The 14048-nt window shown below is 37.7% G+C and overlaps 1 protein-coding gene across 2 annotated transcripts in view; it reads left to right on the plus strand.

The window, feature by feature from the left end:
• PDHX (pyruvate dehydrogenase complex component X) overlaps positions 1 to 14048 on the plus strand; it is a 72128-nt gene that overhangs the window by 41052 nt on the left and 17028 nt on the right. For both annotated transcript variants that reach the window (XM_014851053.3, XM_044750557.2), the window contains exons 4-6: positions 5610 to 5809; positions 8272 to 8370; positions 13477 to 13651. In XM_014851053.3, the coding sequence (XP_014706539.2) occupies positions 5610 to 5809; positions 8272 to 8370; positions 13477 to 13651 (474 nt within the window). The remainder of the gene's footprint in view (positions 1 to 5609; positions 5810 to 8271; positions 8371 to 13476; positions 13652 to 14048) is intronic.

The raw sequence follows: 14048 nt of genomic DNA on the forward strand, positions 1-14048 counted from the left end.
AGCTATTAGTTTTGTAGCAATTGGCAGATTCTCTGCCTTTTTCTTTATAATAAAGTAGAGCTACAATAATACCTACATCATGGGATAGTAGTAGAAATTGAGATAATACACATGAGCAAGACCTGTCACCCGGCAAGTGTTAATAAATGTTGCCATTCTGGTTAATGTTACAATTCTTCACTCAGCTCTTGGGGACCATTAGCGCCCATGTCAGTCGTGTGTTTGTGCATTAGTGTGTTTTGGTTGTTTGTGACTGGACAGTAGGTGTCCATTCGTGCCTCTGTAGTTTGATTTGTACGGATAAGCTGCATATTTATCAGTAGTGCCTTGTTGAAGTGTTTTTAATTCTGAGCTGCCAGCTCCCCTCCGCTTTGAGCAGGGATGAACTGCCTTCCTTTGTCGTCTTTACCCGAAGACCACACGTGGAGGAATGTCATCCCCTAATTAGATGTAGATCTATACACAGTTTTTCATTCCTGTTTCTTACTAGAAAATCCCTCTCCCTTTTTTCTACTCACTTATATTTTATTTCTTATGTTCTAATTTGTCAAACTTCCTTTACTTGCCATCTAAAATATTAACAGCTATGTTGAAACACATTGTTGAAAATACTTCCTTGGAGGAAATATCAGTGGAGGTGTAAAATTTCTGTACCTTTATAACTAGGAAAATATAAATATTCATACCAAAATAGTTTCTTTGACTAATTTATGCAGCGTTTTGAAAAGGAAAAAGATTGTTTGAATTCCCATAGGTAATAAACCCAGCTACATTTTGTTGTGTGTGCTTTTGGCAAGCTGTGTTCCTGGCCCTAGTTCTGGATTGTTGCGCTGTGAAAGTCTTCCAGAATTGACAGCATTTTCCGCTTAGCTGCTCAGTAATGCATTTCGGATGGCTGACTGTGGCGTGGTCAGCAGTGCCCATTCATCTGGCCTCTCATGCTCTGAAACAGTGGGGCGGCGAGGACACAAGTAGCTGTTTCCTTGGCAAAACAAAGATCGTATGTATATTTCAAGGGCTTTGTGGCTTTATTATTATTCCACATGCTTTTGGGATAGTAAGAATGGGAGTGTATTCATGTCCCAATATACGTAGTTTTATGGGGGGAAAATGGAGAAAAAATTAAGGTGGTATTACTGGTGGGTTTTGTTTTTTTGCCTTTCACCCTACTCCGTTCCCAACCTCCCCACTTTGCTTTTCATGGTGGAATAATTCCCATATTAGCACACATACGAAAATGATTTTTATAGGAATACATATAAGAGATTTTTACCTTCAGAATCAAGGAGTTGGATAATTGAACTTACTACAAGGCAAGTGCTGATACAAAACTCTAGTTTTTAGTTTGCCCACATTTTTGAAAGATTGGAAATGGTAACCGATTTTGCTCTTCTAGGGAGTTATTTCCACAGTCTTTGAGAGGTTTTTGTGTTCTTTCTTTTCCCCCCAGTTTCATTCTTTTCTTTGTACTCACTCATAATTTTTACTTCTGAATTCCATTTTAAATTTAAAATAATATTTATTACATTTCAATTAGAACCAGAAAAAAGTGTAGAAGCTCTTAATAATGAGGATAAAGAATAATTGCTGTCAGTGTAGATAATTTTATGATTCATTTCCAATTTAATTTAGTTAATGGGAGAGTTGTTAAATTCTCATTTAATCGCTAGTAAATTGTCATGCAGAAACCTTAAATTATTACACATATATTAGTTCATAAACTTAGTCTTAAATTTATTCAGCAAATTGGACAGCAAGTGTTTTAAATAATAAAGTAATAAAGTAGAATATTAGGATGCCATTTGGAGAGTTTATTGAAGATTGTCTAGTTTGGCTTTGAGCATATTTAGGGTTACTATATAATTTGTCATACAAACCAGGATACTTCTGAGGGTGAAACTGGTGTAGGATGTTATGATTATTCAAACTTACATAATTTTGTAAAGTTTTACTTTATTGACTGGCGATACATTCATTGATAGATTTTTATTTTAGTGGTAGACCATTATTCAGAACAATTTTTAGAGATAGAATCTTTCTGAGAATTAGCATCCATGGATAGTGAAACAAATGTTTTTGTAAACTTTCCCTTTATTGGTCATCTGATTATTAAAAAGCAGTTATTATTTTTGGTACTATTCATGTTATTCAATCAATTTTTTAGCTGTATGTCACTCTAATACTATGTCGTTGGTGTTTTCTAAAGAAGAGGGTTTTATCTGTGTGGTTTTATTTCATTGTTAGAACCTCCTGCCCTTATTTTCCATTGAATTGCCTGCAGCTGCCTTCAGAGTTGCGTTTTATAGTTTGAAAGTTTATGGTTGGAATTTCAAGTTGTGAGACCTTCGCTTGATTGTCTGTAGACTGGAATATTTTCAACTGAGAAAATATCCCCTCAAAGCTAAGAGCAGATCCTACTAAATGGAAGATATTCTCAGTTCTAATTTCTCGTATTGAAATGAGTAAATGACATATTGAAGTGGTAAATAAGTCTATGTTCCTCATGAATTAAAAGCTAAATTAATTTTAATCACCTTTATATCTTCTTTCTTACGCTTGTTTTTAAAAATAGTAGCCCCATCTTTAGGGGCTACATGATAATTTCCATCACGTGAATACGATTCACAGATGTGGTGCTGATCATGTGAATGGTGTCTCTCATGTCAGACTGCATTTGAATCCTGGCCTGGGTACTTCCTAGCCTTGTCATCTTGAGCAAATCGTTTAAGCTTTCTGTGCCTCGGTTTCCTCATCCATAAATGGGAATAATAATAACACTCACCTCGTAAGGTTACGAGGAGAATTAAGTGAGTTAATCCTGTGCTAGCACAGTACATGGCACCTGAAAGCTGGACAGACCGTTCCTCCAGCACTTAGTGGAGGTTTCTTCTCTCCCTCTGCGTTTCAGCTTGTTGCTAATTAGTTTTCAGCTTCAGTGTTCCTTATGTATCCTCCTTTTAAAGCAAAGTTCGTCGTGCATATAAGTTTAACAACACATATTAAAGAATAAAAACAATTTAAAACCGTATAATGGTTTAAACGACGGCCGGAAATCTTGCTAAGTTTCCAAACCAAGTCAGTCCTGTGGCTCGGCATCCCCGGTAACCGTGTGCGTCCCCTGCAGTTCTCAGCGGTTTTCAGACTGTTCTGTCTTAAAGAAGAAAAATATTGAAATAATTGCTTGACTTATTATTTTTCAATGTCAGAATTAAAATAGACACTATTTACCAGCACCTTTAATGGATTGAAGCCCCTCAAAGAGTTTCGCTGTTGGGAAATACTACTGTAGACATTCTTTTAAAGATTGGCCCTGAGCTAACATCTGTTGCCAGTCTTTCTTTTTTCTTCTTCTTCTCCCCAAAGCCCCCCAGTACATAGTTGTACACTCTAGTTGTAGTTCCCTCTGGTTGTGCTGTGTGGGACGCCGCCTCAGCATGGCCTGATGAGCGGTGCCACGTCCACACCCAGGATCTGAACCGGCGAAACCCTGGGCTGCTGAAGCGGAGCGAGGAAACTTAACCACTCAGTCACGGGGCCAGCCCCATGATTTTAGTGACTTTAAATGGAGCTTTACTAGGCGTTGTTTTGTTTTAACTTCTGTTTTATGTTCAAGTTGTGTGGTAGCATATCCTTTGTCCTTGTCCCTTGTATTTGGGTTTAATGTTTCATGGTGTCATTTTTTTTTTTTTTTTTGAGAAAGATTAGCCCTGAGCTAACATCTGCCACCAATCCTGCTCTTTTTGCTGAGGAAGATTAGCCCTGAGCTAACATCTGTGCCCATCTTCCTCTGTTTTATATGTGGGACACCTGCCACAACATGGTTTGATAAGTCATACATAGGTCATGGTGTCATTTTTTAATGGAAAAAATTAGTAAAGTTTATTTGATATTTCAATATGGCAAAAATTGAAATGCTTATTATTGCCTATTTGTGAAGGTGTCAGTAGGTGGGGTACATATGGAATCATTTGTATGATTTATTGTAGTAAATGAAACAGGATGAGGTGTCAGTTTCAGATTCAGTGTAGTGTCTGATTCAAATTTGAGAAATCTATTGATATCTTTAAAACAAAACTGCTTTTTTTAAAAAAATACTTTGCATTTGAGTGCTGTTCTTGATACGTGGATATTGGTCTTAGTTCTGGCTCAGTTTTGATAGGAATTAACATCAAGTGGACTTCATATCACTTAGTGCTTTTTCTATCAATTTTTTAGAAAGTTAGTCATTTTACTTTGTGGTTTTGAGTTAGCGGTTCATAAGCAAGTAATTAGACATTTTTAGAAGAAGAAAAAATTTTAACCTAATCATAATCTTAACTCATCTTTTTGACATAGTAAAGAAACATGAGCAGTCCACAGAAGTAAGACTTCGTTATGTGACAAACTAAACAAATTGTTTTTGAGTTTAGTGTTTTCCACAGCTTGCATTCATTAGACGTCTTTATTTAGTTTTATACACCCATTTTTTCTTTATATTTTGCTTCATCAGAACATTGTTCCTGTTCTTCTTCATGAGTAGTTAGTAAACTTGGGAGCTTCCTAACTGGCAAAACTGAAGCCATATTATCTTAAGAATAGTGCGCATACTAATACGCATCAAAATTAATGTTACTCAGAAATGTCAAATGCATTCTCGGAGTCATGATTTTACTTATAATTACTGTATCAGAGAACATCCTGCAGCCTATCATTCTATTATTCATTAAATTATGTCTGTAATGAACCTTATTTAAAGTAATTGAAAGGGAATAATAGAAAATTTTAAAGGAATGACATTTTCTTCCAGTACTGAACTTACAAAATGCTGTCATCTGAAGGCTCTCTGGGGCCTTCTTTTAATAAGTAAATAAGGATCAACCCTTTCTTTGTAAATTAATGCTGCTGAAATGCTTAAATGACATTGATCTTGAGTTAAACAGCATCATTGATCTTATTTATGCTTTTAATTGACGTTATCGGTGAAAAAGTGTTTGGTTTGCTGAGGCACCACCGTGTTTCTGATGTGCTTATAAAAAATTCACGAGGTTTTATTTTATTTCTCAGATTTTGTAAATACGTAGATATATAGGGAAAAAATTAAATATACAATGGGATGTTCTTTTTTCCAGAGACTAAGTTTACTGAAAATATTTTCTTTTAAATTAATTTCAGCAAATAGGACTAATTTGGGGGAGTTAATCCCTTACAAGGTAAGGCGTGGAATTCCTGAGCCATTGTATAGAGACTGTCCGGAAAGACAAGCAGTTGAGGTCTGTAGCCACAGCCTCCTGTTTTGGATTTGTACCGATGGACATCAGAAAGAAGATGGTTGTGTTAGCTCTTATATATTTGAAGGCTGTCAGAAAGAGGAGAGATTCTAGAATTTTCCCTTTATTTCAGGAGGTGGCATTAGTACCTGGGAGGGAGAAAGTGGTGAAGGAAGGTGTAAGTCGGGGAAGGCAGACGAGGAAGGTGGTGGGTGGGGGAGGAGGAGGCAGGCTGGCTGGGAAGTAGGTTTTAGCTCAAATTGAGAGACCTTTCTAATGAGTGCAGAGTTGTCCAAGGAATAAGCTACTTCTTGAGGTCGTGGGCCTTTCCGTCTCTGGAATTATTTTCTTTTTAAAATATAGGTTGAAGAAGGATCTAAAAATATACGGCTAGGCTCACTAATTGGTTTGCTAGTTGAAGAAGGACAAGATTGGAAACATGTTGAAATTCCCAAAGAAGTAGGTCCTCCATCACCAGCTTCGAAACCATCAGTGCCTCACCCCTCACCAGAACCACAGATTTCTATCCCTGTCAAACCGGAAGTCACACCAGGGAAACTGCAGTGAGTATGTTTCTTTGAATGATGTTAAAAAAAAATACGTTATGACAACTTTCCGGGTATTTTAATCATTACCGTGTTTGAAACATCTTTGCACAGTGAGTAGGAATTTGCTGACCTTCCGTTTTTTCTCTTAGGAAACTGAGGCGTAGGAATGATTATTTTATCACCACTGTTCACTCCACACAGTTTCTGAATCCCTGCTGTGCTCCAGGCCCTCGAAAGCCCAGCACACCCAGTGGAGACAGAGCGAACAGTCTGTGTCCACAGGGAACTTAGGTCTCAGGATTCCAGCATGGAATTCAGTGTACCAAACTTCACTTTGTGTTCCCATTCATGGAGTTGTAATTACTGTAAGGTGAATTCCAGTTTCAAATGTATAACCGATATAAAGTGGAACTAGCATTTTCACATGCGTTCCTTTTCCACCTATTCTGCGTTCGAGTTTCTGAGACAGACTAGAGCTCCATTTTGTTCAGTCCTGTAGAAGCACAGACACTCAGTAAACGTTGTTTTGCTTTAGCTTTATGTAGCTTTAATTGATGGACTCTGAAAATTCGAAAGGTTTCATTTATTTATTTTAATCTCTATAATTATACAAAATTTCTTAATAAGGAAAAGTTCTTCATAGAGAAAAGGTCCTATTAAGAACCACATTTGAACTTAAATAAAAATGCAGACTCTTTCATTTAAAAAAATTGACTTGACTCCTCTTTCTTTTCTCTTCTTTCATTTATCATGAAAATCGGAAGGCAGGCTCACGGGGGTTTATACTTAGTGCTCTTCTCCTCTTGCCAAGATAGTAGCACGTGCACTGTCATTCTGTCAAGATCCATCATTTGAGACTTAACATGGGTCTGAGGCCCCTCGGTGTAGGTTCAAGCCGGCTCACCCATGAACCTACACATTGTTGGTCCATGCCATGATTTTCTTTTTTAAAAGCATTTTTTTAATTCATTGGTTACTAGTTAATCTTACATAAAAATCTAAAGTTTCTGTTTCTCTTGAAGAGTGTGACAGTGTGATGGCACTGAGCCCATGTCAGCTAGAGCTATTTCCCTGAAATACAGCAAGTGCCACATTTGTTCCTCTCCGTTTCTGAGTTACAAACTCTGGACCCAGCATATTTGACTCTCTTTCTTTATCTGTCTGTCATCATTTGTGTCTGCTGCTTTCTTGGAGGCCTTAATTGAAGAGTAGACACTTACTTGTCATGCGACCTTTTGTTGTGACTCAGTTTCCTTGTCTATATAATCAACATAATTGTTTTTGCCTCACTTACTCTTCTGGAGTATATGTAAAGTAAAAATGCTTTCATGTAAATACCAAGGGCTTTAAAAAATAGATGAAGGATACAATTCAATGACAACAAAACAAACAAGCTAATTAAAATGGGCAGGGGACTCAAAGATACATTTCTTCCAAAGAAGATATACAGATGGCCAACAAGCACACGAAAGTATACTCAACATCACTCATCATTTGGGAATTGCAAATCATAAACACAATGAGATATCACTTCACACTCATTAGAATGGCAGTTATCAGAAAACAAAAACACAGAAAATAAATTGACAAGGATGTGGAGAAATTAGAACTCTTGTGCACTGTTGGTGGAATATAAAGTGGTGCACTCACTGTGGAAAACAATATTTCAGTTCCTTGAAAAATTAAAAATACAATTTCCATGTGATCTAGCAGTTCATGTTTTGGGTATATACTCAAGCAAGGACTCAAAAAGATATTTGTATACCCATGCTCAAGCAGCATTATTCACAGTTGCCAAAAGGAGGAAACATTGCATGTGTCCAAAATGTGCCATGTGCATACAGTGGAGTGTTTTTCGGTCTTAAAAAGGAAGAAAATACTAAACCTACACTATGACATGGGTGAACCTTGAAGACATTATGCTGAGTCAAATAAGCCAGTCACAAAAGGATAAATACTGTATGTTTCCACTTACAGGAGCTACCCAGAGTAGTCATTGGTAAAGAGAGTAGAATGATAGTTGCCAGAGACTGAGAGGAGGGAGTGTGAAGTGATATCTCATTGTGTTTCTGATTTGCAATTCCCAAATGATGAGTGATGTTGAGTATACTTTCGTGTGCTTATTGGCCATCTGTGTATCTTCTTTGGAAGAAATGTATCTTTGAGTCCCCTGCCCATTTTAATCACGATGTTTGTTTTGTTGTCATTGAATTGCATCCTTCATCTATTTTTTAAAGCCCTTGGTATTTACATGAAATAGTAACCAGTTAAATTTGTATGAAAATGTTTTGGGAGTAAAATAAGCCAGAATAGTCCAGATTAATTTATTTGACTATGACTATCAGTGGGAGGCATTTTAGCCTTATTGTAAGTTTTTATTTTTCTAATCATCAGCAAAACAAAAACTGACATTTAGATATCTTTGAATCAAATATAGGTGTTAATTTGTTCCATTAATCTGCATATTTTCTTCTTAGGTTTCGTTTAAGTCCAGCTGCCCGCAATATTCTGGAAAAACACACACTGGATGCTAGCCAGGGCACAGCCACCGGCCCCCGGGGGATATTCACCAAAGAGTATGTGTGCACTTTTTGTAATAACCAATTCCATCATTTATCACCATCATCTTTTTCTGGAAATACTTAAAGAAGAGCTTTCTCAGTGTTAAGGTTTAAAGGGAAGGACACTGTTCTCTTGTACCTTTAATTGCTTCTGTTAGTATAAAATTGTACTCTATGCGAGGGTTGTTTTCTGAATAATTGCAGCATTACTGAAGAAGAGATCTAGTTTGGTAACTGAGCCAGATCTTTAGAAATGATGTTTAATGCAGAAAATTAGAGTACAGAATGGCGAAACTTCATATTGTTTTAAATTTGTATGAAATAATCATACAATCATTTAAATTTCTAAAACATGGAAATACACTTTTAACAATAATTTCATTCTTCTCCATTTGGATTTTGTTCACTTATTTGATCAAAGCAATTTCCAAATAAGGTTGGTTCTCTTTTTAGGTTTTATTTTCTATTCCATTGATCCATCCATGAGTTAATACCTTGCTTTTTTAGTACAACAGTCTTAATTAGAAATATTTTATAGTAAGCTTTAAAATCCGATGAAGCTATCTTTGTTCTTCTTTTTCAATAAATCAGTTTTCTTGGTTTATCTTGTTCTATTATGCTTCCAAATGAATTTTAATCAATCCTTCTAGGCCCAGGCAGGGCTGGGCAGGACTGTGGTATTTTTATTGGGATTGTATCACATTTTAAATTAACTTAGGGAGGACTGACATCTTTATGATGTTGAGTCTTCCTGTTAAAGAACTCTGGTGTGTCTTTCCGTTTGTTTACATTTTGTGTCTTTGAAGAGTATATTAAAACAGGTGGCCCCTGCTCTATTGAAACTTAGTCTAGAGGAGAAAACAAAGATGAATCAAACAGGCATACGAACTAATGTGAAATTACTGTAGTGATGTGTGCCGCATTTCTGTTGGCAGTAATGTTAAATTCTTCAAATTGAGTTAATGTTTTAAAGCAGTATGCTTATTCTCTGTTTATCTAATATTGATAAGAAATTGATCAGTAATATTGGCCAAAATTTTTATAAGTTGAGATAGAGCAATGGTTATGAAATTATTAAGTGGCAGTGCTGGACCAGGTGGCTTTTCTTTTATTGGGTTATTTTACCCTTCATTAAAGCATTGGTTTTTTGTTGGATATTTATTGAAAGCGATACAGCTTTAATGCTCGGCTTTCCTCGTTTATCTGTCTTACACCCTTACTGATTTGTTGATCCAACACTTGTGTGTGGTTTTCTTAAACACCAACTGTGACGTTGGTGCCCTACTTACATGAGTTGAAAGTCAGCTGTCCTGACCCCTGGCTGAAGGACAGCGTCTTAGACTTTGGGTTTTTACTTAAAGGACTTAAAACTTTCACTTAGCCGTAAAAAATTAAAATGAAGAATCTTGATAGCTAGTTACACCTAGTTTTTTCCCCACATCAATCCTTACTTAGTGTCTACTATTTGTGTCTTAATTTTGTTAAACTTCTGCCAGTCTCTAGCTTACTAAAACCCTGTAAAACTGAGATAAAGCAACTTTCTTTATAACAAAGTAGACTTACCTATGTATCTGAGGGAAAGGATAAAGAATCTGTATTTAATTCATCAATCATTGAAGATTTGGTGAAATGTAAAATAATCATAGCCATACCTTAGAAGGATCAATTTTGCAAATTTGTGAAAGATAAATTAGAGCAGAAAAAGGCTTGAGATAAGGAGATAGGTTAATAGGCTCCTAAAGTAATCCAGCTAAGAGATAGTGAATACTTGAAGGTGGATGGAAGATGTAAAAGGGAGATGACTGACAGAGACAGCATTGTAAGGATAGAATCCAGAACAAGTCAAGGAATGAATTTGGGATTCTGATCTGAGTGATGAAATTTTGGCTTCATAAACAGAAACAAGATTTGGGAGGCATTTGTTTTGGTGGAATAACTAATGTGTTTGGTTTGAAGCTTATTGTCCATGCTGACAAGCCATCTGTTTGAAGCTTATTGTCCGTGCTGACAAGCCATCCAGGTATCAGGGTCAGTGAGGTGAAGATGCATTTCAGGAGATAGTTTGGGACTAGAGAGGTAGATTTGGTAGATAATAAAGTGATAGTTAAGATCACCAATAGGTAAACTTTTGAGAAGGCCGAAATTCCTGTGTGTGGGGGGATATCTGTGAGATGGATAAAAAGTCAAGGAAGAAGGGGTCTGAGCAAAGGCTCTGTAAGTTGGTGATTAGGTGACGTTTCAGAAGGCAGTTCTTTGGCGTGGTGGCGCTGGAGTGAACAAGCAGAGCTCCCTTCCTATCCCCTCTCTTTCCATACGCACTTAATACATAAGTGATGGACAAGGATCTTTTTAAACCCAAAGTGAAAGCTACAATAGTAATCTGACATTTCCTAAGGAGAATAAAATCATGTTATCTTGCTGTGTACCCTAAGAAAGCAGTGTTGAAGAGTTATGTTTTAATATTCTTGCCGTCTTTCTCTATTACCCAGTTCTCCTCCCTGCCCTTAGCCTTTAACTTCCCACCATAAGAGAGTCAACCTGTGGTCTTCAGAATATGACATATTACAAAAGACTTCATGAGAAAAATAGATCCTTAAAGCATGCATTATTACGGATTTTTGCTTTGTATACCTCTAAAAATATCTGTGTTTTAACATTAAGGTGAGCTTTTGAAAAAAATTTTGTCCTTGTGTCAAATACAGAAATGTCATCTGATAAAACTGAGAAGTTGTAAGCTTTGGTATAAGCGGCTCCCACAGTACCTCAGCACACAGTCTTCAAATAGTGAGGGACATCCTTCCTCCTCACCTTGTCAACCAAACGTGCAAGTAAAATGGAAGGGTCAGTTCCATCCGCTGAGGAAGACCCTCTGTTCCAGTGTATTTATTGAAGAAAATCATAAGTGTCATGGTCGCTTTTTTAATGTTGCATTGAAGCGAACATAGTGCCCAGAATATATCTTGTCAAAAGCATATAGACTTGACTTTGCCTGTGTGTGTAACTATCTTAAGAAAACAAGTGCTGGGGTCACAGTTACAGGCAGAATACTTTTAGGTTCTTTGCCTACAGCCTAACATCGTTGGTATATCTACATCTGAAATCATAGTTGTAGTTAATGTTTGTGTTCATATCACAGCATCAGAAATCTGGTAGGCATGACTGACAAGTGTCTGTTACATTTTCACTGGTATCTCTTTTTAAAACTAATTCATAACACCCTCAAATGGATGAAGGGATCTGGCAGAGAAGGTTCCACCCTGAGTGAACTCAAAGCATCCTGCAGAAGTGTATGATGGCATTTTTCTTTTTATTTTTATAGCTCTTATTGCCTGCCTAATTCTTCAGGTTTAGTCTGATAAATTATTTAATGGACAGAAATCATTAAAATCATTCTCTGCATTATACAAGCTAAATCGTTGACTGTTATTAAGCAGTAATTCACATTTATACTCCCTGAGGTCTGGAAGTAAAGTCAGCAGTACAATGTGCTGGGACCAGGAGCCGGACTGATTCTCTGCTCCCTTGTGAAGAGGGTTAAAGAGTCCCTTACTTTTACTCTTCACCAAGTGCTGCTTGACCTGAGAATCTCAATTACTGCAGGGGTGGAACCGCACTGCCTTTTCTTGATAAAATACTGTGTATAGGAGTTAAGCTGGTAGTGAAATAAAAATGTGTCTATTTGGTGGGACCAACCTTTTTTTAAAATAGATGTATTTAGGCATTATTTTAGATTTTTTAGTCTCCTCACATGTTCATTGTGTTTGGTGTTTTTATTTTTAACTGATTACTGAGGTAAATTAGTGATCCCTGTGCAAAGACATTAATGTGTCTTGGATCTGCCACTCTGATGCTACACTTTATTTGGTTGAAAACACAGATTAGTAAGATTTTGTTAGAGATGTATTTAATTCCTTTATGGGATGGAGAGAGACTAGTAATGTTAGGCTGTGACTTATATGAGCTCTTACAGGCTAAGTATGTTTCATAGAAGGCATTTTTCTGAATCACAAAAGGCCTTATTTTATACCAGGGCTCACACTTTTATCAATCTGGCTAGGGTTTTGGCTCATGCCGGTAAATTGTATTGGCAGTCATTTATTTCTCATGTAAATGATATCACAATTAACTGGAAAATGCTGCTTTTGGTTATAAATATCCTGAATAAGTTAAAACTTACCTTCCAAACATAAGTAAGTTTGTTTTCAAAAGCCCTAGCAGTCCATAAGATGGTTCTCCAGGACGCTTGTTCTCAAAAGCCCTAGCAGTCTATAAGATGGTTCTCCAGGACGCTTGTTCTCAAAAGCCCTAGCAGTCCATAAGATGGTTCTCCAGGACGCTTGTCGTCGAAAGCCCTAGCAGTCCATAAGATGGTTGTCCAGGACGCTTGTTGTCGAAAGCCCTAGCAGCCCATAAGATGGTTGTCCAGGACGCTTGTCGTCGAAAGCCCTAGCAGTCCATAAGATGGTTGTCCAGGACGCTTGTTGTCGAAAGCCCTAGCAGTCCATAAGATGGTTGTCCAGGACGCTTGTCGTCGAAAGCCCTAGCAGTCCATAAGATGGTTGTCCAGGACACTTGCCCCCTCAGTCTTTCGTAACCATCACTGTCTTGGGGCCCATGCTTTGAGAATCAGCATTGGGAGCCTCCGGTTATTTCCATGCTACCCTTTGTGTAATGGGCAAAAGGCCTTTGTCAGGAGGTCCTACCCTTCATTCAGTCCCAGAGTAACTGTTAATTTGAGGTATCCTTATTTAATTCTGTTCTAGTCTGTTCTAGTGACAAAATGTTCTTCTGATTGCCTCACTTTCTGTTTAATCTGCCTACTTGTGCATAGGTATTAGAAAAGCAGCAGAACGTTTGCAGGCTTTGGAGTTGGCCATGCCTGGGTGTGATCCGGGCCTGGCAGCTCTTAGCTGCCCACCTCTCCAGCCTCCTCTTTGAGCCCCCTCACTGTGTTCACTGCACTTCTGCCGCACTGGCCTGCTTTCTGCTCTTAGAAGAAGCCTTGTTCTCCTTGACGTCTGCATATTTCTGTGTCTTCCCTCCACATCTCATCCATTTTCTAAGAGCTCTCTCATATTCCCTGTTGCTAATCATGGTTGTCTCATTCTCTCTTATCTCCAGGGATGCTCTCAAACTGGTCCACTTGAAACAGCTGGGCAAGATCACTGAGTCCAGACCCGCCCCAGCCCCTCCAGCTGCTCCCACGGTACCTCTGCCTGCACAGGCCCCAGCAGGACCATCTTATCCCCGGCCCATGATCCCACCCATGTCGATTCCGGGACAACCTAATGTAGCGGTAATGTCGTCTGAGAAGATTCTGTTTTTCAGACTTTAAGTGAGAGAGAAAATAAGAACCGTTATTGTCTGTTTTACTAATACTTTTAGCAATCTATTTTAGTAGTAGCTAAAGTGATAAAGACAGAATTCTCCAAATGCTTTGTTCTGCAGATTTTCTAACACAAACCAAGTTGGTTTGTACAGTGCTAAGTTCCAAATAGAGCACAGGAATTGTGGTTCCGTTTAGATACCAAAGTTCTGCAGTTTCAGTACCGCATATATGCTCTGTAATCATGACACTTTCCACGTCTTTTTTCTCAGGTGTGGTACTAATAATCCGTAACTGGCACTGGCTCCCTTTTGTGGATGTGTTTCATTCTTTGAATAGACAGTCTCACTGTGAAGAACTGCAGACA

This window comes from Equus asinus, chromosome 17 (assembly GCF_041296235.1).
Source record: "Equus asinus isolate D_3611 breed Donkey chromosome 17, EquAss-T2T_v2, whole genome shotgun sequence".
NCBI classification, from domain to species: Eukaryota; Metazoa; Chordata; class Mammalia; order Perissodactyla; family Equidae; genus Equus; species Equus asinus.